The sequence below is a fragment of the Danio rerio genome, chromosome 3, assembly GCF_049306965.1.
Source record: "Danio rerio strain Tuebingen ecotype United States chromosome 3, GRCz12tu, whole genome shotgun sequence".
Lineage (NCBI taxonomy): Eukaryota > Metazoa > Chordata > Actinopteri > Cypriniformes > Danionidae > Danio > Danio rerio.
Genome location: NC_133178.1, coordinates 2,870,747 through 2,897,449, shown reverse-complemented (window position 1 = coordinate 2,897,449; position 26,703 = coordinate 2,870,747). Strand labels below are relative to the sequence as shown.

Below are 26,703 nucleotides of genomic sequence, written 5' to 3'. Positions count from 1 at the left end.
TAAATACACATTACATTACATTACATTACAAAATAACTGACAGAAACTCTGTTAATATGAAACAAGTGGTTTAATTGAAAAACAGTCATCTGCACCATTTATGACGCATATAATAACAGACACATCAAGCAGGAGATCAGTTTTGATAAAGGAGGTACGTCAGTCCAAACAATTAATCTTGTAGCTCTGTGCATTCAGAGATAATCAAATAAAAAAGCATAAGCACATTTGACATATGTACACATAGGAAACATATTCACGAGTAGAAGTAGTTGCCTGTCCAAAAGCTAGTTTGTTGAACAGTTTTTCACTATTGTCTGATTTTTCAGTTTCTCAGGTTCAGATGTTCAATGTTGTCATTTACACAACTGATAATTTTAGCACAGATTATGTATCTCTGGTGTGTGGAAACTGGGCGACCAGACTTATATAGATGGCTCAACTAGTGCTTTTGTCCACCAGAAAGAATTACATCTGTTCTTAGCATTCTAATGAGAACAGATGATTATTCGAATGTCCCCAAAATGCCATCACCTGTGCAGCCAAACATGCCAACATGTAAGATACAGCATCTCCATTAAAAACTACAACATTTAAAAGTAACACAGAATCACAGGCATGTGAATGTGATTATTATAGATGAAGATCCTCCAAGATTATGAATGGTTATCTCACTTGTACATTCTTCATTGTCAGATCATCATCCATTACTGCATTTTGCATTGTGCTCTAATGTAAACCTTATTTTGAATTTTACATAAAAGTAATACTTTTTATTCACATTACATTCACTAGATATTAAGCTCTGAATCCAAAACATTTTGTTTCTTGAATATATTATGTGTATTTACAGTATTATTTTTAATAATTGTAGGCCACAGATCAGCCCTTGGTTTATTACATTTCCTCTCTATTCTCAGATAATTATTATGTAAGTAATAGCATGAGAAAATTAAGTTTATTAGTTATGATTTTTTTTTTTTTGTAGATTAATCCTACATCCTATATGTTTTATTTTCTAGCAAACGGTGAAAGAGTAGGTCTATTGTGTTTTTTGTTGCTCAAACTGCTGTCACTGCACACTATTGGCCTACTCTGGTGCTTTATCTCTCTTTTTTATTTAGATATAGTATAAAGAATTTCTTGTATGCCTGCAGATGTGGAAATAATCAGTTATAGTATTTTATGTATAGAAGTGAATGAAGTTTATTAAGATAGTCATGTGATTTGATCAGATCCTCAACTTTAATGAGATTCTAAAAGTTAAATTATTGATTTATTTAATGTCATTTTTGTAAGCTGGAAACCTTTAGCCATTGGAATCCATGGTATTTGTTTTTCCTACTGTTAAAGTTAATGGTACGTGTTTTCAGATTTCTCGCTTAACAGAAAAGCTAAGTATATTATGTTGTGTCCAACAGAAAAAAAAAAAAAATATGATTAACTGACTTAATAATTAAATAGTTATTCAATAATTTTTGTTCTAAATTTAGAGCTACAAAATATTTTTATATGAAAACATGTCCATAATTTACTATTCTAAGCCTTATATTTTAAACCACTTAATATTTAATAACATTTAGTGTTTGTTTGAGATATGAGAAAAATTATAGGGGTGTGTGTGTGTGTGTGTGTGTGTGTGTGTGTGTGTGTGTGTGTGTGTGTGTGTGTATGTGTTTATCCGTGTCATATAAATTAGTTCAAACTCCCAAACACTTCTTCTTTTGTATGTGTTTTCCATTCATCTGGTATCTTACCCATCCGCTCAAATGTTTTATTGTAGTATTTTTCCAAATCTTTCTGGAATCTACAGACAAACCACTTCCAGTAGGGCAGTTCAGAGAGATCAGGAGTGATGCTCCAGCATGCATAAACTCCTCCTGCTCTTCTGTATTCTCTCCAAGGGAACCTTTCATCTGACTGATTGGGATGAAAATATTGATCACTGGCTACTGCTGATGTGCAGATGGTAATTGACAAGTTTGTTGTGTTTTTATAATGCAATCCATATAGTCCAGTATTACGATGGAATTGAGCATTGTGGTCTCTATGATCTTTCTCAATGGTGTTTGTACAGATGACTCCACAGAACGGACACTGAACCCAACAGCACCGACAGAAGTGATCAATCAGAAGCTCATCTGGCCTGAACTTATAGTCCAGCTTTACTGGAAATGTGTCTGTGTTGAATCTGCTGCTGATGTCTGACATTACAGCAGGAAGCTCTTGTCTGATCACATCTTCTAGGAGTCTGAAATCATCAACATCATCATGTTTGACTCCACTGAGGTCTTCTTTAGAGAAGATCAGCTGATCTGAGAGCTGCTGTGTGAAACTCTTCAACCACAAACCAACATCTCCACTGTTGACTTGAACATGTTCAGTAGATTGATGTGCTGCGTTCATGATCTTCTGCTGCAGGAGTTTAATGTTCTCCTCCATCTTGGGTAAAACACTGATGCTGAACTTATCTCTGATGTAGCGACTGACTTCATCTCTGATGAAACTCTTGAAGTGATCTTTGGGATTATGAATGTAGTTCATGTATTTGTCAAAGTCCTCCTCTTCTGCCAGTGTCTTCAGGATGTGTTTCTCCAGATTTGATCTGTTTCCATTCAGTGATTCACAGTTTGATCTCATTTCATCTGCTAAATCTCTGGCAGTTTTCTTGTAGACGCTCTGCTCAATGGGCTTTTTCAGTTTCTGACAGATGAACTCTATAGCTGATTTTACTTCATGACAGTTTTTCCAGAAAATACTATAGTACTCGTCTTTCTTTCTTCTGTACCCAATGTCTTTATCACACTGTTGCCAGAACAAATTAAACTCTTTCTTCAGTGTTTCTTTGTCATCTACTTTGTCTTTGAGTTTAAAGGAAAGTTCTTTGATGTCCTGCAGCCTAACAATCTCATTAAATTTATTATTTTGATCTCTTTCATTGTTTTCCTGAATATTTTTAGACTCAGTAAAAGCTTTGATGACAAACTTTTCATTCATTAAAAGCTTCCAGAGATTTTTTATATGATCCTTTAATGTATCCACCATCATTCCATCCAATTTTGAGTATTTAAATGAAATAGTTTCCTTCAGTTCTTGAATATTATCTGAGTAGTTTGGATTGGGTGGAGCCATTGGTGGACTGCCCTCCCAGAGCTGAGCAAAATACTTCACATCATTCTGAACATCAAATCTAATGACATCACTGAAACATTGAGCATCACAGTCTTCTTCTTTAGCAACAAGTATTGTCATCTCATCCAGTTTCTCCTGCAGTCGTCTTCCCTCTATGTGTCTCTGTCCAGCTGTGATGTCTGAAACATTCTGATGCACAAACACACAACTGGGATTAAGTCTGACCTTCTTCATCCTCATGAAGGCCTGAACAACAATCTGAAGAACGTCCTGCATCTCAGACGGGTTTTCCCCAAAGATATTGACCAGTGTCAGATTTGCAAGACCAACAACAAATGTGGCCAATTCATTGTCATGATCTCTTGTTGATCTTCCAGCCAGTTCTGGAGCACGAAGACCCTCAGTATCAACAACCAGAATATAGTCACAGTTCATCCGTGTTTTCATCTCCTCAGACACTTTGACCAGCTGCATGAAAGCTCCTCTGGTTGTTCTGCCAGCACTGACGGCAAACTGGAGTCCAAACATGGCGTTCAGCATGGTGGATTTCCCAGAGCTCTGGATCCCTAAAACTGACAGCACAAAGACTCTGGTGCGGTCTCCCAGTTTCTGGATGAGTTGATCAAAAACAGCAGAGATCCAGACCAGAGGAACATGAGCAGCATCTCCATCCATCAGCTCCAGTGGAAACCCAGAGATCATCATCTCTGCTGCGAGACTCGGGAGAGAAGAGAAGTGAACCGGCAGATCTTTCTTGTTCTCCTTCACAGATGAACATGATTCATAGATCTGACCGATCTCCCTCATGATGTGCTCCAGACCAAAGGTTGCAGCTTGAAGATCCTCAGATATTCTCTCAAGTTCAGTTTGTTTAGTGTTAAGTTGTCTTTTGTCATGGTTCAGTTTCAATTTTGAGATTTCTGACCACTTTTCATCATATTTGTGATACAGATATGAAAGGTCAGCTGATGTATGTTTATCCAGGAGGATTGCGACCCATTTAAGAAAAAACATCTTATGTTCAGAATTTATGTACGAGTTCATCTCTTTAACAAAGAGCTTCATAAACTCACTGATGTTAGATTTGTGTTGCTTTGCACGAATTAGCATTAATTCTGTTTTTTTTTTGCTGATTTCTATTTCTCCTTGAAGTCGATGTAGTTCTTTGTTCTTCTGACTCCACTGATGCCACAGTTTCCCCTGATGAGGCAGAAATGATTCTTTGATTTCTGTCAGTATTTTCTCCTTCAGTAAACTGATCATCTGTTGTGCTGCTGCTCTTCCTCTCCTGCAGTCTTCATCATCTTCCTCATCTACTCTGATGTCTGAGTGTTTGGACACATCTTCAAGTCTGAAAGTGGGAGATGATTCTGAGATACAATCGCTTATAGCTCCTCTGAGATCTTCATACACATCTGACTGATTTCTGCCTTTCAGGCCAATTGTATAGTTTCCTTTTTTGGTCCTGATTACATTTTCATTCTCAGTTAAAAGGCAAATGAGTGGCTTACTGTTCTTATACAAGCTTTGGATTGTTTCTGCATGCTTGTCGTTCCTGTCTATTTGTGGTAAAATAACCACATTGACTGAGGCCATGTCAGTAAGGATCCTCCACTGTTTCTCATGGTCTCCTGCATCTCCATGTAGATTACAGAAGGCCACAAAGTCAATGAATTTATCATCATCTGATCCAGAAGGGCAGAACCAGGCGATCTCCACCACTCCATCCATCAGGACTCTGGATCTGCTGCTGCCTGGGCAGTTCCTGTGGAAGAACGTGTTGTGTTTGTCATTGATCAGACTGTTCATCAGCTGAGACTTGGATGAAGACACAGAGCCAAACCTGAAGAAAAACACCATTGGAGTTTGTGCCTTGTAGATGGGCTGGGTTTGACTGATGGTTTCATTGTTGGTGTTTCTGATCTTCCAGCTCTTGGTGATTTGTCTGAATGTCCAGAGAGGAAACTCAATCTGTTTTGTGAATATATCAGGAACAAGCAGAGGCAGAGCGAACTGACACTGGGACAGTTTAGTGACCATCAGCTGTCTCAGGAAACCATCAGCACAATGAAACACAGCCATCTGAACATCCATCGGGTGAATTCGCTCAGACTGAGTTGATGTTGTGTTATATGAAGACAAAGATAACATATGACCGCTGTTACCTTCTCTCTGCTGGATTTGATGTTCTCTGGTCTCTTTGACTCTAATGTATCGTGCTCTATAGTCCATCATCAGTAGTTTCTGTATGAATGTCTGAATCAGCTCCTCTTCAGCACACAAATAACGAGACCTTAATGAATGTTTAGTTATGTGAAGAGCATCTGACCTAAGTTTTTTGAGGTTTCGAAAATCAAGATGAAGTCTGTGAAATAGATGATAGTCCCATCTCCACTCCACTCGTCTCCTCTTCAGTTCTTCTTCATGCTGTTCTTCCAGCAGTTTCAGATTATCTTCATTTGTCTTTTGTTGATCTTCTCTCATCTTTCTTCCTTCTTTCAGTCTCTTCTCTGAATCCTCTAGTTGTTCTTGTTTTTCTTTTTCTATTCTCTCTATCTCTTTGATTTTCCCCTCAACTTCACTCTTCAGTCTCTGCATCTGTTCATCAGATATCTGTTTTTCTTTCGTTTTTCTTTTTTCATCTTCTTCTCTTCTCTTCTTTTCCTCTTGTATCTGTTTTTCCCATTCCTTTCGTTCTTGGATTATCTGTGTTTTATATTGTGTTTCTCTTACTGTATATTCATCTTCTCTTTTCTTTATCTCCTTATCCTGACTCTGTCGCTCTTCCTCCATCATCATCTTCATTCTCTCTTTCTCTTCTTCGTGTTTCTTCATCAGTTCTTCACTTTCTCTGTTCATTTGTTCTATCTGGATCTTCATCTTATTTTTTTCTTCTTCATGTTTAGACTGAAGATCTTCTTTCTCTCTCTCCATTCTGTATTTCTCTCCTTTCAGTTTCTCATTAAATTCTCTCTGTTCTTTTTCTCTTCTTTTCTCATCCTCTACTCTTCTCTTCTTTTCTTCTTGTTTCAGTTTCTCCATTTTCCCCCATTCTTTATTTATCTCCTCCTGCATCTTTTCTTCACTCTCTTCTGCCTTTTTAATTTCTCTTTTATATTGGTCTGCTCTCTGATTAAACTCTTCTTCTCTTCTCTTTCTCTTTAATTCATAATTCTCTCGTTCATCCTCTAGTCTCTTCATCAGTCTGTCTGTTTCTGTCTCATGTTCAATTTTTATTGTCTCTTTTTCTTTCCTCATTTCCTCTATTTCATGTCTAAATGTCTCTTGTTCTCTCTTCATCTCCTCTTTCATCTCTCTCTGATGTTTCTCTTCTTCTCTTATTTCTTCTTTCAGTTCTTCTTCTCTTCTCTTTCTCTCTTTCTCCTGATTCTGTCGCTCTTCCTCCATCATTATCTTCATTTTCTCTTTCTCTTCTTCGTGTCTCTTCATCAGTTCTTCTCTTTCTCTGTTTATTTGTTCTATCTGGATCTTCATCTTGTTTTCTTCTTCTTCATGTTTAGACTGAAGATCGTCTTTCTCTCGTTCCAGTCTATTTCTTTCTTGTTTCAATTTTCCATTAAATTCATGCCAATCTTTTTCTGTTCTTTTGTTTTTCTCTTGGTTTAGTTTCTCCCATTCCTCTCGTTCTCTCTTCATCTTTTCTTTCATCTCTCTCTCAGTCTCCTCTTTTGCTTTGATTTGTGTTTTATATTGTTCTTCTGTTTTTATAAATTCTTCAATTCTTTTCTTCTTTTCATTTTCTATTCTATTGTTCAGTCGGTCTATTTCTGTCTCATATTCAGTTTTTATTGTCTCTTTTTCTTTCCTCATTTCCTCTATTTCATGTCTAAATGTCTCTCGTTCTCTCTTCATGTCCTCTTTTATCTCTCTCTGATGTTTCTCTTCTTCTCTTATTTCTCCTTTGAGTTCTTCTTCTCTTGTCTTTCTCTCTTTCTCTTGACTCTGTCGTTCCTCCTCCATCTTTATCTTCATTCTCTCTTTGTCTTCTTCATGTTTCTTCATCAGTTCTTCTATGCTCTTCTTCTCTTTCTCCTGTTTCTGTCGTTCCTCCTCCATCATCATCTTCATTCTCTCTTTCTCTTCTTCATGTTTCTTCATCAGTTCTTCTCTTTCTCTATTAATTTGCTCTATCTGAATCTTCATCTTTTTTTCTTCTTCTTCATGTTTAGACTGAATATCTTCTTTCTCTTTTTCCAGTTTCTCATAAAATTCTCTCTGTTCTTTCTCTCTTCTTTCCTCATCCTCTCCTACTCGTCTTTTATTTTCTTCTTGTTTCAGTTTTTCACATTCCTCTTGTTCTCTCCTCATCTCCTCACACATCTTTTGCTCACTCTCTTTCTTTGCTTTTATTTCTTTTTTGTATTGTTCTTCTCTCTCATTAAATTCATCTTCTCTTCTCTTTTTCTCCGTTTCATGAATCTCTCGTTCATCCTCTATTCTCTTCATCAGTCTGTCTGTTTCTGCCTCATGTTGGATCTGAAGTTTCTTTTTTTCTCTCCTGATTTCCTCTATTTCACATCTAAACGTCTCTCGCTCTTTCTTCACCTCAGTCTCTTTCTCTTTTATTTGTGTTTTATATTTCTCTTCTCTTTCTGTATACTCTTCTTCTCTTTTCTTCCTCTCAGTCTCTATTCTCTTCATCAGTCTGTCTGTCTCTGTCTCATACTTGATCTGAAGTTTCTCTTTTTCATTCCTCATTTCTTCTACTTCATGTCTAAGTGTATCATGATTTTCTTGTTTTTCCTCCATCATTATCTTTATTCTGTCTTTCTCATCCTCTAGTTTCTTCATCTTTTCTTCTGTTTCTCTGACTCTGTCCATCAGGATCCTCGTCTGCTGTTCTTGTTTTTCTCTCTCCATTTCTCTGAACATCTTACATGAGTAGAAGCTTCCTCCGTTTGCCTTCACCATGTTGTCTATCTTCTCCAGTAGTTCAGACACTTGTGTTCGGTCTTCAGGCTCATTATTGTTGAACACATGGAATCTGTTTCCACAAGTTTTAAGCAGTTTTCTGACCACAGATCCAGGTTTCCCCAAACACTGATCAATGGTTTTCTTCTTCAGGAAGTCTCCTCTGGTAAAGAGCACTATTGTGAACATTAGAGAGTGTTCACCAAACGTCTCCTGGATGATCTTCACTGATAATTCCTCTTCTTTAGTGAATCTTTGTCCCAGTGGAATCAGCAGGAGAAACACATGTGGTCCAGGCAGAATCATGGAGATGCAGTGTCTGATTTCTCTCTTGATCTCCTCATTACTGAGTTCAGTATCAAACAGTCCTGGAGTGTCGATCACAGTGATGCGTCTGCCATTGATTTTAGTTGACTTTCCTTCACTCTCACTGGACACTGACTCAAATGATTCTTCTGCTTTAAATGCGTCTCTTCTTAATATTGTGTTTCCTGTTGCACTTTTACCAACTCCAGTTTTTCCCAGAAGAACAATCCTCAGTTCTTTTTCACTCTCAGCTGAACCTGTAAAAGAGGAAATGCACCAGTTTTAAACCGCATTAACAGATGTGAATCAGTGTGTGGTGAGTGTTTCATTTGAAAGGAGAAACATGCTCTTAATTTAAATGCTAAACTTCAATCTATATTTATTTGTAACAAAATGTGTATATTTTTATGTAAGTTCATAGATTTACTGTTAAATTTGTTTAATTGCTCCTGAGAATTGTAGTAGTTCTGTGCTGGCCAAAATAGTAATATTAATTTAAAAAGTAGAATAAATTGACGTTTGATCATTCAAATTGTTGCAGTTCTGAATTTCACCTCTGCTGTTAAAATTTCATAAACACCACAAAACTATTTTAGAATTCATTCCTTCATTCATTTTCCTTCAGCCTAGTCTCAATTTCAGGGGTCGCCACAGTGGAATAAACCACCAACTTATCCAGCATATGTTTTATGCAGCAGATGTCCTTCCAGCTGCAACCCAGTACTGGGAAACACACACTCACTCATACACTGTGGTCAATTTAGTTAATTAATTCCCCTATAGCTCATGTGTTTGGACCCTGGGGGGAAACTGGAGCACCCGGAGGAAACCCACGCCAACACGGGGAGAACAATCAAACTCCACACAGAAATGCCAACTGTTCAAGCCGAGGCTCGAACCAGCCATCTTCTTGCTTTGAGGTGACAGTGCTAACCACTGAACCACCATGCCAGCATTTAGAATTTCTTTTATGCTATTTATTATTTCATAAATAAGCTTTTTTTAATTTCTCAGTTTAATTTCTATTTTTAATTTCTTTCAAATCATCACCTTTTGGTAGTAAGTGTATGTCCAATGAATTAGTTTTCTTCTTCTCTTCATATTTCATCAGTTTTTCCATCTGCACCTCCAGAAATGTCTCTGTGGAGTAAAAGCCTCCTCTGTTTTCCTCCAGCATCTTCTCAATGTTCTCCATCAATGTGGACACTTGTGTTTCAGGATTAAAGTAACGATGTCTTCCTCCAAAACTCTGAATGACAGTCTGTGTTTCTTCATTGAGTTCTGCTGTCTGATGATCTGAATTCTGCATGATGAGGATCATGATGTGTTTGTTGATTCTGGAGCTCAAGATCTTCTGGATCTCCTCCATTTCTGCTTTATCTTCATCAGTCAGTGGAGCGTCAGGAATAATGAGGAGGAAAGCATGAACTCCAGGATGACAGCGAGACACACAGCGGAGAGTCTGGCGCATCACTTCCTCCTCTGAGAGCCCAGTGTTGAACAGAGCTGGAAGCTCCAGCACATTGATAAGACGACCATGAAGATCCACGTCTGTCCTCACACTTTCTGATCTTCTGTGTGTGTGTTGCAGGATCAGCTCTGAGATGGAGGATTTCAGTGAGCCGTCGCTCCCACACACCAACACATTCAGCCTCTCACAGTCTGAAACTGCAGAAGAAGATTAAACAGTGTAAACATCACAAGAAACATCAGATAATCTCACACTCACCTCTTTGTGTGGCCTGTTGTTCCACTGAGAAATACTTATAAGCTTCATATTGAGCAGAAATCAGGTGTCGTCCCTCATTGCTCCGCTCGATGTCCTCAAAGGCCTGCAGAAGATGATCAGCAGAGCTGCTTGTCTGAAGACTGAAGTGTCTGTTGGAGCACTTCTGGATGATCTTCTGCAGGATCTGATTGGGTTCAGTGGGCTCTTGTGTGCTGAGCACCAGGGTGTGTTGAAGAAGGCGCTCAGAGAAAGAGTCCTGCAGCTTCTCCACACGCTCTTGATCTTCTGCTGAACACTGCTGATGTTGGAGGAGCAGAAGCACCACATGAGGTCCTGGATCAGACAAACTCACACACTCTCTGACCATCTGTGTGATCTGATCATCTGAGATGTGTGTGTTGAGCAGTTGAGGACTGTTGATGAGCGTCACGTGTCTGTTCTTCAGTCTTCCTCCCACTCTCTCCACAACATCTGGAGGAGCTTCACTGTCAAACGCTGATCTGCCCAAGATCAAGTTTCCCACACGGCTGTTTTCTAATACACTTTTCCCCAGGAGAACAATCCTCACTGCAATGAGTGAAGGAGTGAGTGAAATAACTTCATACGGTTACTCTGAGCATATTTGATATGTAATGTGTTATGATGGCAATTCAACATCACAAAAGACCAGAATTCACAAGTAAAAGTTCAAACTGATTTCTACTTTTAAGAATAGTTGAAGACTTACTCTGAGGAGGTTTGTCTTTGCTCCTTCTTCTTCTGCGAGGAGGATTGCAGGCAACAGTCTCTGTATGGAACAAAGCCGTACAGTACATATATTTGACTTTCATCACAGTAACATACTAAGATATAGACATTTCCTTAACGAATTGACAGCAGCAATTACAATAATACCCGCTAATTGCATACTTTATGTGAAAGTGTGAGACCATGGTTTAAGTCTTGAGAATAAAATCTTTTCAATTTGTCATTTTTAAATAATATACAAAAGAAAAGTGCTAAAATAAATTAAGTTGTGTACTAAAGCTGAATTGAATTGTTTCTGAAACTGAAAATTAGTCAGGTTCTCACCTGTGTTTTCAGCTTTTGACATTTCGATATTGTGTTTTCTCCTTCGTCTCCCAAATCAGTCTCTAGCTGATCATCTTCTTCAAATTCTGTCTCTTCCATGGAGATATGTGCACACAGTAACAGAGTTCCTCTTCATTTCAGCACATACTGTTGAATGGAGCTGCACATATGTACATAAATGTGAGTAATTATATTACCGTCAAAAAGCTTTTCAAAATTGTTAGTTTGTTTCTGTTGTCACGGTTTTTGATATGATTTGTATACATTGTGAAAACAAATCCCCTAAAGTAACACTTAAATACCCTTTAGGAATACTGTACCTCAGCATAGAATACATAGCATGTTTACAGTATTTAAACAAATGAAGTTATCCTCAAGACCATGAGTTTTTAAGTTTTACCTTAGCCTTTTGTTCAGTCAGCAAATGTGCACTGCCATGACCTCATTTTTAAAAAACAACCTGCGTTTTCAAACTAAAATGGGTCTGCAGCACTTTTGAGTGAATAACCACAGCACAATGCATTTTAAAATGAATACAGTTGAAGTCAGAATTATTAGACCCCCTGAATTATTTTTTCCCCAATTTTTGTTTAACGGAGAGCAGATTTTTTTTCAACACTTTTCTTAACAATAGTTTTAATAACTCAAATAATAATAGTGCAAGAACACTCATAAATAATATTAGATTAGATATTCTTCAAGACACTTCTATACAGCTTAAAGTGACATTTAAAGGCTTTACTAGATTAATTAGGGTAATTAGGCAAGTTATTGTATAACGATGGTTTGTTATGTAGACTATCTGAAAAAGCATTAGCTTAAAGGGGCTAATAATTTTGTCCCTAAAATAGTATTTATTTTTTTTTAAACTGCTTCCATTCTAGCTGAAATAAAACAAATAAGACTTTCTCCAGAAGAAAAAAATATCAGACATACTGTGAAAATTTCTTCGCTTTGTCTAACATCATTTGGGAAACAATTTAAAAAGAAAAAAAAACTCAAAGGCTAATAATTCTGACTTTAACTAAATGTAAACAGTCTTTAGCTGCAGTCTCAGGAGAGAACCCCAGTCTTCCTTCTCCCCAGACACTTCCTCTAGCACCTTCGGGGGGATCCAGAGGCGTTCCCAGGCCAGCCGAAAAACATAGGCCCAATCCCAATTCTATTTTTGTACCCCTCCCCCTTGGCCCTTGAAACAGAGTGTGAAGGGGAAGGGCTTTAAAATTTAACCCTAAGAAATAGGACACCACTACAGCACCTGCACACGTCATCATATGTCATCACAATCTCTTGCTTGTTTGTCTTAAAAATTCATAATAATGACAAGAAAAATACAAATTTGTGGATCTCCTGCTTTCCGTGTGCAGACATGCTGCCATTGTAGATGGTGTATTCTGTGAAATTTTATTACCCCTCGGTTTCGAGTGTGGTCCTGAAAAATCTTTGTTTTAAGGGGTATCTAGCCCTTCCCCTTAGCCCTACACCTAAAGCTAAAGAGAATTGAGACACCCCTACCCCATCACGTGAACATGCAGAACAAGGGGTAGGGGTAAGGGGATGGGCTAAGGGGTAGAATTGGGATTGGGCATTAGTCCCTTCAGCCTGTCCTAGGGCTTCGTCGAGGCCTCCGCCCAGTGGAACATGTCTGGAATACTTCCCTAGGTAGGCGTCCAGGAGGCATCCGAAACATGCCTGATGCCCGGGCCACCTCAGCTGACTTCTCTTGATGTGAGTGGCAGCGGCTCTACTCCGAGCTCCTCCTGGGTGACAGAGCTCCTTACCCTGTCTATAAGGGTGTGCCCTGCCACCATGTAAGGAAACTCAATTCTGCCGATTGTATCCGAGATCTTGTCCTTTCAGTTGTAGGAGTCCATCTATTAGTCCAATGAGGAAACTAACAGCATGGTCAAAGGTTAAATGCATGTTAGCCTTTTCTAGTGCTTCTGAAAAGAATTGTGTTGTTTGAAAGATTACAATTTAAGTGATCTTAAAATTTAGACAGTATTTCTAATTGTAAGAACGGATCACGGCGAGGCAGTGGCGCAGTAGGTAGTGCTGTGGCCTCACAGCAAGAAGGTCGCTGGGTCACTGGTTCGAACCTTGGCTCAGTTGGCCTTTCTGTGTGGAGTTTGCATGTTCTCCCTGCCTTCGCGCGAGTTTCCTCTGGGTGCTCCGGTTTTCCCCACAGTCCAAACACATGCAGTACAGGTGAAATGGGTAGGCTAAAATTGTCCGTAGTGTATGAGTGTGCGTGTAAATGTGTGTGTGGATGTTTCCCAGAGATGGGTTGTGAGTGGAAGGGCATCCGCTGTGTAAAAACTTGCTGGATAAGTTGGCGGTTCATTCCGCTGTGGCAACCCCGGATTAATAAAGGGACCAAGCCGACAAGAAAAATGAATGAATGAAGAATGGATCACATTCATCATTTGTGACTTAATTTAGAGTTTGGATTTAGAGCTCAGAGTTTCACGCCCAGGGTTTGTGCATCTTCTCACGGACAGTATGTCGACACTCTGAAATTAGAGGGCGCAGGATTAACTAAAAATCAAATAGGCTGGTTGCCAACTGCTCACACATTACTAAACGAATAGCAAAAATAGCCAAGCACGTGCAACTTGCTACTTTCAGCAATAAGTTGATTAAAGATCTCCATGCTGACATGCCAAAACGGCTCTGTACAGTCAAATGTGCCTTAGAATCAAAATCTAATCATGTCGAACCATAAAGATAGTGTAAGACTCCACTTAATCTACTGGATATAAAAGATTTCAGGAGAATTTAGAATGAATCAAAACTTTTATTTGTCAGGTAAAATTGTATTCTGACAATTACATAATAAAACCACCAGGAAGCCAATTCAGGGATGAGACTGTAAGAATACAACATCCATCACTCAAAGATAAATTAAAGAATTATGGATGCATACCGGACCAGAGAAGTACATTACACCATAAGTCTCAAAGATGCTGCAATGGAGGTTCTGGCTACAAGATCCCCCTGACCCATACCACATCTCTACCTTATATACTCAAGTCAAAACAAACAGCCAAAAAATCAAGACAATAGAGGTGTCACAGAGACCCTTGCCTGGTGAATTTGAGGAGTCAACCATTTCTAAGGAGAAGGAGCATCTGGCAGAGATCTTATCCAAATCAAAAACCAAATTAACCTAAACCAGTAAAATATTACAGTGAAATTAAGACCAATTTACCAGTCACACTGAGACATTTAAAATGATACCAAACATGAATATAGAGATACAAATTACACCATATTAAAACCCCTGGACATTTTATGTGAAAATGAGGTTAAAGGAGAAGGGTGACTTTCTCGCATTACCCCCTGGTGTGGTATAGCTTTGTTTTTCCAGCCTGTGTTTGCATTGTCAACAGTGATTTGAATAGAACAGTTGAACAGATGCTTTCCTGATGTTCTTCTCAGATCAGAAAGTCTATTGTTGTTTTGCATATCAATTCTTATGGTCTTGTCTCATGAAATTCCATAACAGTTCTCAAGGTCTGATATTGTGAAGTCTTACACAGTCATGACCCAAAGCTCATGACCATAGGTGAGAGTAGGAACATATATTGATTGGTAAATCGAGAGCTTTGCCACTTGGTTCAGCTCCTTCTTTAGCACAACGGACTGGTACATTGACCGCATTACTGCTGCTGCACCAATATGACTGTCGATGTCATGCTCCATCCTTCCCTCACTCATGAACAAAACCCCAAGATACATACTGTTATTTAATATTTTATTCTAAAGGAGGTTTGTCCAAAGCTTTCTTGACTCTACAAGACCTCTGCATACCCTCCGGACAGCAGAGGGGAGCGGCTATAATGTAGCAGAGAGAGCTAAAATGGTGTCCAAACGCTGATCTTTCCACAGAGCTTCTTTTGTTTCTGTGTTTGGGCTTCCAAATGACACGACACAAAGAGAGAAGTGCTTATAGTTTAATTTTAATTATGTTCCAAAGGATTATAAAAATATATATATAGCAAGCATTTGACAAAGAAAAACTTCCAGAATCTCTTCTAGTTCAGTGCTGGATTCAGCTAAAAACTCCTCAAAGAAGAAGCTCCACCAAACAGAAGCTGTGAGCTCTAAGCCACAACCTATAAGTGATTTTAATATGTTAAAATTGATCTTTGACATGCACTGTGTCTAGCGTTAATGGTTTGTTGTAACAAGCATGTAAACAACAGGAAATGCTGTTTGGCACCGCTAACAATTTAGCTTCAAATTCATATTTATTCATCAAAATGCTGTATACAGCCACAATCTTTACCAGCGCCGCAGTGTCTCTTCATAGGGCAGCGTTCACTGCGTTCTACATCTCAAGTAAGGAACTCGCAAAAGATATGTGAATGTTTTATATTACTAACTCATGTTGCAGCAGAAAAATCAATCAAAGCTCACACGGGTCAATGCTTTACTGGTGACGTGGAGCTGATTGGCGAATCACTACACATTTTGTTAGCTGACCAATCAGAGCCTCTTAAGGGCGGGCCTTCAGAGGAACTAGGACATATGACATTTGTTTTTATGTTAGCTGAGTAGCTGTATATAATCAAAGTGAGATATATGAACAAATAACCTGATTTTCTACAAGTGAAGCATGAGCACACATTGCTTTGCATCTTTTAAACACAACCAAACCTTAAAATTACTCTCTGGACCACCCCTTTAAACATTTCATTGAGACAGACTAAAGTAGAAATAAGTAATCCAAGAATACTTCACGTTAAAGTTAAAAATAGATAATTGAGAAATGTAATATTTTGTATTGTTTGTTCTTCATAAAATTGAACTATGATGTCAAATTAATTTTCTGCTTAAAATAAGTGTAGCTACTGCAGTTGCAAGTGAGTAACTCTTGTTTTGTAGTGAACATGATGTGAATCTTTTGTCTAAATACTGAAATTGTAAATTAATTCTGAATCATGGTTCTACTCCAACATGTTTAACAACATACAATAAACTAAATACATCAGCCAATATTTCTTATGCTTTTCAACACCGAAATGTTTTTAGCACAATAACTAAAGTGAAACTGATGTTCTTGCAACTTTTACAATACTTCACCTTTAAAATAAACTCATGTTTAGTTTTTGTTATAAATTGAATTTTAATACATAGACTAAATATTTATTTGTAAATGCGATACCTGTGTGCTGAGGTTTTGATCATTGTGTTTTTCTTCTTGTAGCCAGCGATAGATCAGGAAAAATCTGTTTGTGGGTGGAGGTAGTGATGTTTAACAGGTATAAACCTGTTTCTACCTGAACAACAGGTTTTTTCTGCCAGTTCGGCCATGCAAGCATTGATGAGCTGTTTATTTTAAAAACACTTTCACTTACTATAAGGGTCATTAACACTATAAAGTGCCTTTGAAACGTCAGAATTAAAAAAATTAAATAAGTTTGTAGATTTTTGATTTAACCACATAGTTGTTTTAATTAGAGCACAGGCTGTAGGAAATGAATGTTGATAAAGCTCCTGCACTTTTAACAAATAATCTGCAAGCAGAAAAACCGTAAAAAACCTCAAATTATCCCTGTCATGGACAAATTTCAAGTAGTATAAGTGTATTTTCATTGCAGTGTAATTATAAAATGTATATTTTCATAAAGATAATGTGTCCCTTTACTGAAAAGTCTATTTAGATTAATGAAATAATACAAACCACTTATTTCCCAACAAAATATGCAATTGTTGCACATTCTTTTGCATGTATATAAATAATTAGTTTATTTTCATGAAATTTGAACATGGCAAACAAGATGACAGGGTGGACATTGGCATGTATTTTTTATTTAAACACTCAATAAGCTCCATTTTTTAGACTTTAAAAGGATTTCCTTTATAAAGACTGAAACAGATATTGCCAAAAGGTTTGTATTGTCCACTCATGTATTGTATCTACTGGTGTAGTTTGTGTGTATAAGTGTTGTAACATAAAACATTCACAAATTAACACTAAAAAAAAATAAATAAATAAATAACAATGCATATGTTCACCCTGTCAAGGAAGGATTTGTGACAGGGTGGACAATGACATGGAGGACATTTTTGGCTAAAGATAGCATTCATTCAGCACATGTTGTACCTGCAGCTGATGTTTATATATTCAAGTGTTTGTATATTCAAGCTCTTTGTACACAGTTTACAAGCTTTATTTTTGTTTTTTGAAAATTATTTATATTCATTAATATTTGACTATGATAGGGAGTAAAATGTTAAGCTTGAGTTTCAGTTTCAAACACAATATGAGGGGAAAATAGATAACAAGTGTAGATAGTTTTAAAGTGCACATCAGATGTTTTAACCTCATCTGAAGAAAAGCAAAATGGGCATGAGGGATGCCAATGAGTACATCAGAGGGGGTCTTAAAGGGGCATTTACCACATCATGACAGGGTGGATAGCGATTTCAAGGACACATGCAAAATGATTAATAATATTATAAAAACAAAATAAAAGTGATCCAAATGACTTATTTTGTCAAATAACTTGTTAAAGACAATAAGAATATTTACAAATCGTTGGTCACACTTTATTTTGATGGTCCATTTGTTGAGTTGAAGTTACATTGCATCTACATGCCAACTAGTTCTTATTAGATTATCAGTAGACTATAAGTTTGGGGTTGGGGTTAGGGTTAGTACAAGTTGTACTTGCAAATTAACACAATATCAACACATCAGAATTTCATTATTTTACACTATGTTCATATAGGACTGATTTAATCTTGTGGAACATCAGAGGCACTTTATAGAGATAATGACCCATAAATGTTTTCATTTTCCTTAGTTTTTTCTTTATTAAATAAGAAGTCAGTAGTTAAACCCTGGTAGGAATCATGCAACTTTCACAAATCATTTAATTCTGTTCTGAAGAAAAGATTTATAAGGGCAAATTTCCTCTCAAAAAAAAAAAAAAAAAAACAAGAATTTGATTTGCTTAGCTTCAAACAAACTAACAAAATCTGAATTAAGATAAAGTAAAAGCTACAACAATAGATGCTGATGAATGTTCTGGTAAACACAAAACAACAAAAATACACACAAGTAAATTTGTTTGCCATGTTAAAGTTGGCCTCATCTGTCCTGTTTTTTTAAGCGTGCAGTTTCATCATATAGACTTCATCATATTTCTCAATAAGCATTTTGCATTAAATTAGAAAACAGCGTGAAACAATTGATTAGCATACACACAATCCTTTCTCAGTATAGATGACTCCCTGGAATAAATGTTAAGCTGTACTTTCATTTTAATTTAATTCATTGAGTGAAGTCACAATACTACATTAGTTAAATATTCATTTGTTCTAGGATCAGCATTTGCTCTTCTTACACAAACTAATACTTAAAAAAAGTGAAGTGGGCCATTTAACTAGAAGTATTAAAACTATGCACTTGCAAATTGCCTGATAATACAGGATACATAAAGCTAATGTTTGACATTGAGACATCAGCTACAATAGATGGTGCATTTTTTGAATGATCCTGTATGGTTTTATTGTAACAACAATCCAAATTGGTGTCAGATAAAAGTGTAATACACAGTTTATGTCCACTGACCTCTAGCGGAAAGATTGAGGAACTGCAGCTTTAGAAAAACACCTGACTGTAGAAACACCACAGGTCTTATTTTATTCAAAGTAACTTATCATATTTAACTGTGTAGTCACTAGAACTAGAACACTTTATTACATTATATAAACTTTATAACATTTTTATTTTGCACTGATTTAAATAAGGATGGCGCTTCATTAATAATATAAACACTCATCGCCATGCTTGAAACTGTTTGCTGCTGGAAATTTGTAATAGCTGATGTGTAGACCAGGGGTTTTCAAACTGGGGGCCGCGGCCCCCTGGGGGGCCGCCAGATGGCGCTAGGGGGGCCGCAAAAATTTTTAGATAAGGGGTAATCAATGGCTCCACATGGATGAATTTTGTGTCCAGCATCATTCTGAAGGTTAATATATTTTTATTATAATTTGAGCTCAAAAGTACTGCAAAAATTAAGCTTTATGCTTATGTTATTTAAATGCAGTTGACACTTTCGTGAAACAGGAAAAGAAGCGCAGCGGCCCGCCTCTGTGCACGGGGACTTTTATTGAATAAGCGCTTCTGGCCGGGCACTTCCTGTGATTTTTGGCTCTTGTCTGCTGCACCTGACGACGTTTACCTTTCACTTACCTCTTTTACGCTAAACAACTAAATGAATGCTCAGGTCTATTTACTGACAATATTTCAGTTAAAATACATAATCAATAAGAACATTATCGGTGTCTGAAAGCACTTCTCTGTTTATGGCTTGCGTTCCTAAGTAACCGATCAGCTGGGTGCTGCGGAGTGCGCGCCTCTCTGCACAGGCTTCACTCATGGGGAACAAATAGCATTTTAAAGACACGGCACAACATTGCACCTCGTCCAAAGTGCGACAGGCTTTACACTTTGCATTGTAAAAATATCAGACGGTCCTCTTTGCAGCATGGCAAACAAACATATTAAAATTGTAAAGCAAAAAGTGCTGCAATAACAATGAATGGAGCTGTCATCACATCAGCAAGTGCTCAGTTTCACTCCTGTTACACTAATGACAGCTGGATGAGCTCTGCAGTGAACCTCTTACTCACATTGGTTCATAACTGGATGATTAAAAAAAACACCCTGAGAAAAACCACTATAGCCTTTAAAAATTATAATGTATCTGTTTATGTTATGTTATAGAGCTAATTAATTATTAAATATTAAAATGTATTAGTGCTCTGTATTTAATGGAGCTCAACATATCTGATCAAATTTTAATACTCTGAATATAAATGCATTTTTTTCAAGGTGTTCCACTTTTTTCCCATATTTGTTTGTGTAACTAATTTAAATGTAATGTTCAGTATTATTATTAATAGAACACACTGGTATGAACATTTTAAAGTCAGCAAAGCTTCTAAAATTAAGCAAAGTAAAATTTGTGGCTCTTTGAACTTGAATACCCAATTCTAGATTGCATTTAGGAAATTATTTTTTATCAGTGTAAGTCAGGATTGTCGACCTGAGTAAATTATGATGTGCACAAAAAAAAATGAATAAAAATAAACAAAACACACTGAACCACTACAGCCTCTATTGTAGTATTGCTAGTTACAACAGTACAGTGAACTGTTAACAGGCTGATGAATGACAAAACTCTTTAAAACTTTAAATCTTTAGATACATTTAGAGTCTCTGCTGTAAGGGTAAATACAGAAGAGTCTAGCTGTGCATAGGCTGAAAAAAAGCATAAAAATGGCATAAAAAACTATGTAAACGTGATGACTCGAACACAAAATATGGCTTGATGGAATCCAGTTAGAGCAGACCACAATGAACACTGCGCATGAAGATTTGATCAATAGATTGAAGCACTGAAACCATGTCAACTCAACTAACATCTTACAAAAATTAATCCAGATAATGAATAATATAGATTTATTGAATAATATATAATAATATAAATGTATTGAATAATACAATTTAAAAAAATTAAGTACAGTTGTTAATTTGAGGGGGTGGTGTGATTTTTATTTTTTGGGGGTCCCCGAAAGAATTCGCCCTACACAAAGGGGCCCTCAGCTGAAAAAGTTTGAAAACCCCTGGTGTAGACAACACAAGTTTGTTTGCTGCTGTAAAACATTGCCACCCTCTGTCTAACACTTGTATCATGATGCATTCAAAGTTTTTATTGATTTAAATTTCATGTTCACTGTGAATTATTGTATCTCTAATTATGACATATCGAAATAAATCTCAAGCTCACGAGATTAGATTAATGAGACCTTTGCAGATGGTTCATTTATAAATAATTTTTTGTTTTATTAAAAATCTTTTTAAAGGGATGGTCCACTACGATCTCATATTTTAAACTTTACTTGATGTGTAATATAGCTGTGTGAACATAAACAACATCTCTGAATGTAAAAAGTTCTAAGTTCAATGCAAAGGGAGACCTTGGTTTTTACAGAGTTAGCTTAGCAAAGCCTACAATGAACCAATTTTGGGGACTACAAAAAAATACTTCCGCCCCCTGTGACATCACAAGCTTGTTTACTGCGCACACACACTGTGCATGCAGGTAAAGGCCGTGGCCAGATGCACTGTAACGTTATAGCAGAGATGCTATAAATGCGTCTAAACACAGCTGTTTCCACAGAGCTTCATCTGTTTCTGTATTTGGGCTTCCAAAGGACACGACACAAAGACAGAAGTGCTTACAGTTCAATATTAATTATCTTCCAGAGAATTATAAAATAATCACCAAGCATGATTTGACAAAACAGCTCTAGAATCTCTGCCAGTTCAGTGCTGGATTCGGCTAAAATCTCTCAAAGCAGAAGTTGTAAGCTACAAGTAAGTGTTTTTATTTGTTAAAATTGATCATGACATGTACAGTGTCTAGCGTTAACGGTATGCTGTAGCAACGATGTAAACAATACGAAATGCTGCTTTCCGGGCAAACGATTTAGCTACAAATTCATATTTATCAGCCAAACTGCTGTAAACACACACTCACTCCACCAGCACGTTCGTGTCTCTTATGTGTGTGCGCACGGGACTGCACTGATTGTCTTCAGGCAGCTTCATGTGTTTCACATCTCAGATAATGAAGTCGCAAAAGATATGTGGATGATTCATATTACTTACACCTGCATATTCCGGATAATTGTGAAAGACGTCATAACGCATAGAGTTAAAAAAAATACAGGTTAGCTTACCTGACTTGTGGTCGTGTAACAGGATTATTTCGGGTATATTGATTTCACTATATTTTCCCACTGTTTACTTACTGTTCATATAAAATTGTTTTGGGTTCACAATATAAATGTAAAAAGAGTCGGTAAAGTGACAGTGGTTTCACCTCTTCCCCCCCTTGGATTAACGTCAAGGTGGTATAGTCCAAGCAGCCATACCTGTTGCACTATTGCTTGAGCGGTCTTTTCCACCTTTACCTTGAGCTAAGGAGGTATGCTCTACCTTTTCCAAATTGAACTTGGCTCTGGCCATAATTAACACACACACAAATGCATATTTAAGTTTAATTTTAATCATTTGTTATATTTACTGATGTAAAAACAGTTTGTTATATTGTAGAATGTTATTATTGTTGACAGTGTACATTTAATGTAATGAGCTGAAGCTGCCGATCTGTCATAATAACATTCTCTGTGCAGGTATGCATTTATGATTTTTATTTTGACAATGTAATATGTGGATTGTCACTGTTCACATGCTTATTTTTGTAATTGTGAGAACTAGTTTTCTTTCCCTTTCCTGTCTTCGTAGCCTTCCGCGGCGCCTCTCGCTCGTTTCCTCCATCTTTCATTCGCCTTTGCTTTTCCACCTTTACCTTGAGCTAAGGAGAGTACATTTAATGTAATGAGCTGAAGCTGCCAATCTGTCATAATAACATTCTCTGTGCAGACTCAAAATGGTGTCCTCTCGTCATTCACTACACCACGCAGAGCAAAAGAGAGTACGGTTACACTGGTGACGTGACCCGCGCGATTGTTCAGCGGCTGCCGAACACCCGAGATTGCTGCACGGACCGCGAGACGTCGGACTTGTGCTTCACGGACTGCGAGACATCGGACTTCTTGTGCTTCACGGACCGCGAGGCGTCGGACTTCTCGTGCTCTTTCCGCTTCAACGAGGGGACTCGTGGACTAAAGTTGCGGTGATTAGACGACGTCAAACTTTTCTACTTGATCGCGTCGTCGAGGGAACGCACGTATCAACGTATCCTTATACCAGCTGGACTAAATGTGTTATATGGAGTTTAATTAGGTGAATTCTCGAATTTTAAGTGATTGATTTATTGTCTACTGGACTAATTTAAGTTTGCCCTGATTATATAGCTGTCGGCTTATTGGAAAAAAAAATGTATTTCACTATTTTCTTTTATTATTTTATGCATGATAATTAATGATGCACTCTAACAAAGATACTGGCAGTTTGGGTGAATATCATTTTGGGAGGGGCAGAGGGGTTTTGCCATTCAGTAGTTTGTGTATTCCTGGGGAAATATTTAACACAGATTCTGATGCTAATAGAGTACAATTTTCAGTGTCTCATGATATCCCACCTCTTGAGATGAGTATAGCTGAACCTACTGTGACTTTGTCCCATGAACAAGTGAGACAACTGAGCGCTGATATTAGTCAGTCGATTAAAGCTAGCTTATTCCCTAGCAATCAGCTACCTACATCTAACTCGTGTTATGACTGTCAAAAGTGCTCACATGTGAATCAATGTGGTACCACAATCATTGATGCTTCAAAGATGAATCTTGTCCTGAAGAGTGGAAAAGAACCACCATACTTTCGTGGTGACAGTGCAGATAAATGTTCGATCTTTGAATGGGAAGATTTAATGAGAGCTTACCTTGAAAAAGGGAATTATTCCAAACAAGAATGCATTGATGAGCTCATAAACAAATTAATGGGCAGAGCGAGGGATGTTATTCAGATTTGGTTGCGCAACAGTGCCTCAGTTTCAAGAACTGTTGAAGTAGATATGGTGTTTCGTATCCTCAAACAGCACTTTAGTGGTGTAATATCCACAGGTCTCCCCCTGGCTGATTTTTACGCCACCAAGCCATTCCACAATGAGGGTCCTTATGATTATTGGATCAGATTGAATAAAGCTGCTGATTTAGCTGAACAGCATCTGAAAAGTGAGGGTAGATGTTTGCAGGATCGGGACATGGAGATCGCTGTAATGTTCATTCGTAATTGTCCTGATAAAGGTCTATCAATGATGTTTTTGAGCAAACCACAGCGTGAATGGACAGCAGTTGAGGTACAGGACCGATTAGATGAATTTGTGAGAGACCGTAAAGTTTATGAGTGTCAGTTCTCACAACAAGCAGCTAGTGCTGTCAATACTGATGTGTATGGCACACCGACTTGTAAGCCTCAAACTGTTAGACCATCAGAAAGTGCGTTCGAACCTGACCAGGCAGTATGCGAAAATAACACAATGGACAAAATGTTAAATATGCTAGAGAAGGCATTGTCATGTAACACACAGTCCAGCAGAGCTACAGGGCATCACAAATACAATGTTAGAAGACCACAAGTGTGCAAAGTATGTCAGAGTAATAACCACAGCACAGTTGCTCACTGCAGACTGCACAGGCTGTGCTTTAGTTGTTACCTACCTGGACATACACGTGATATGTGCGAGATGTCTGCATCACAGCCTGTGCCAAACAGTTCAACTGAAGCTGGTGACGGTCACAGGCAGAAACCCTCTCAGGGAAACTGTTGAGCCTCCATCTGGAGGAGGGCGATGGTAGGCACATAAATTCAACCTCCGTTGATGATGATGATATTGAATCTGTATATGCTTTCGTGTGTGAAAACGCTCCGAAGTCGAGCAAAGTAATTTTGCAAAATACAATGAGAACTGCTCAAAGTGAAAGTTTATTTTACACTAATGTTTTAGTGCAGGATAAAATTGAGTTAAAAGGAATGCTTGATACTGGATCGATGGCAACTACCATCAATGCAGACACAATACCCATGTTAAAACAGGCAGGCATAATGACTGATGACACGCTGGCGTCTGCGGATATTGTTTTAGTGGGTTGTGGGGGAAAGCAAACCAGTCCATTAGGACTTTGTGATTTGAAATTCGAGGTTTATGGATACAAGTTTATAGTCCCAGTCTTATTTGTTGAAGGACAGATTGATCCCATTATTTTGGGTACAAATGTGCTTAAACCACTGATCAGACATTTCAAGTCAAATGACGGATTTTGGCGTGTTATGGGTAAACCTGATGCAGCTTGCCAGAGTGACAGTAGTCAGTTTCTTCGCCTTTTGTCTAACCTGGAGAGATGGCGAGGGGAGTCCATCCCAGATAAGGTTGGCACATTGAAGTTAAAGAACGCTGTAACTCTTCAGCCTATGACTGAGCATTTGGTGTGGGGTAGGTTGCCTACGGGCACAGTGTTATCAGCAGGCAGTACGGTACTCATTGAGCCATGTACGTCGCCTTGTGTAAATAAACAGATAATGGTTGGCCGGATAGTTTCTCCTTTGTGGGGTGATGGCTGGTTACCCATAAAGATTATCAACCCCACTTCCACTGAAATAACTCTGCGTAGAAACTCAAAAGTTGCAGATGTCGCCCCCTGCATTGCTTTAGAGGATTTTGACCAGTCAGCTAACTCTTTCACTGTTCAGCAGAATGTGGGAAAAATGCAATGCAGTAGTTCCTGCTGTAGTCTTACTGCCAGAAGTCTTTGCAGTGACCCCAGTGATGTGAATGAGAAGCTGGAAATGCTAGGGCTAAGCTCTATTCCGATTGGTCACTGTGAAGTTTCGACACAGTGTAAAGAGAAGCTTGTTGATCTGATTGAGACTTATGAGTCTGTCTTTTCAAGACATCACCTGGATTGTGGTGAGGCGCAGGATTTCTGTCATCGAATCAGGTTAACAGATGACCGCCCATTCAGGTTGCCATATCGTAGAATATCACCTGGCCATTATCAGAAATTAAAAGAAATGTTAGACGAGATGGAAGCAAAAGACATAATCCGCAAGTCCTGTAGCGAGTATGCTTCCCCCTTGGTTTTGGTGTGGAAGAAGAATGGCGATCTGCGAATTTGCACAGATTTCAGATGGCTTAACGCTAGAACTGTTAAAGACGCCCATCCTCTTCCACATCAAAGCGATGTCCTTGCTGCATTGGGGGGAAACATGTTTTTTAGTACCATGGATCTGACGGCTGGCTATTACAATATTCCTTTACATGAACTTGACAGAAAGTATACTGCATTCTCATCACCACTGGGATTGCATGAATACAATCGTCTCCCACAAGGGCTATGTAATAGCCCAGCCACCTTTATGCGCATGATGCTAACTATATTCAGTGACCAGAACTTTTTAAGTCTTCTGTGTTATCTTGATGACCTGTTGGTGTTTGCGAAGTCTGAAGAAGAGAGTTTGACACGATTGGAGATGGTATTTCAACGCCTTAAAGTCCATAATTTGAAACTGTCACCTTCTAAATGTCAGTTTTTAAGACGTTCAGTCAAATTTCTGGGTCATGTTATTTCCCAGCATGGAATTTCAAGGGATCCGGATAAAGTGGAGTCCATAGTTAAAGTGACAGAGGCTGATTTGATGGAGTTAGATGGTGTCTCTCCTTCGCCATCTAAAATACGTTCCTTTTTGTGGATGGTAGTCTACTATCAGCACTTCATTGAAAACTGTTCAGTGCTTGCTAAACCTTTATTTTTATTTGAAAGGCAGAAAGAGACCGGTGTTGTACCGCAAACTTGGCCCGGATGATTGGACTGTGGAGTGTAAAAAGGCATTCGAGGACCTGAAGGCAGCTCTCGTCGAGGAAGTACTTTTAGCTCACCCAGACTTTAACAAACCATTCATATTGTCTGTTGATGCATCTACAGCTGGGCTTGGCGCAGTATTGTCCCAAATTCATAACAACAGTGACAAAGCACAGCCAATAGCTT

General features: G+C 38.0%; 2 protein-coding genes across 3 annotated transcripts in view; both read right to left on the bottom strand.

Annotated features, from left to right (window-relative positions):
- The window catches only part of LOC141381087 (uncharacterized), a 460,537-nt gene that overhangs the window by 292,357 nt on the left and 141,477 nt on the right, over positions 1–26,703 (bottom strand). The window lies entirely within an intron of this gene.
- LOC137489838 (uncharacterized) lies at positions 52–16,406 on the bottom strand. Its single transcript, XM_068217849.2, has 6 exons — positions 16,341–16,406; positions 11,171–11,330; positions 10,827–10,886; positions 10,100–10,666; positions 9,421–10,038; positions 52–8,627 (listed from the first exon to the last, which is right to left on the bottom strand). Exons 2-6 carry the CDS (start codon positions 11,190–11,192, stop codon positions 1,696–1,698), a joined length of 8,199 nt encoding a protein of 2,732 aa, XP_068073950.2. The 5' UTR covers positions 11,193–11,330; positions 16,341–16,406; the 3' UTR covers positions 52–1,695.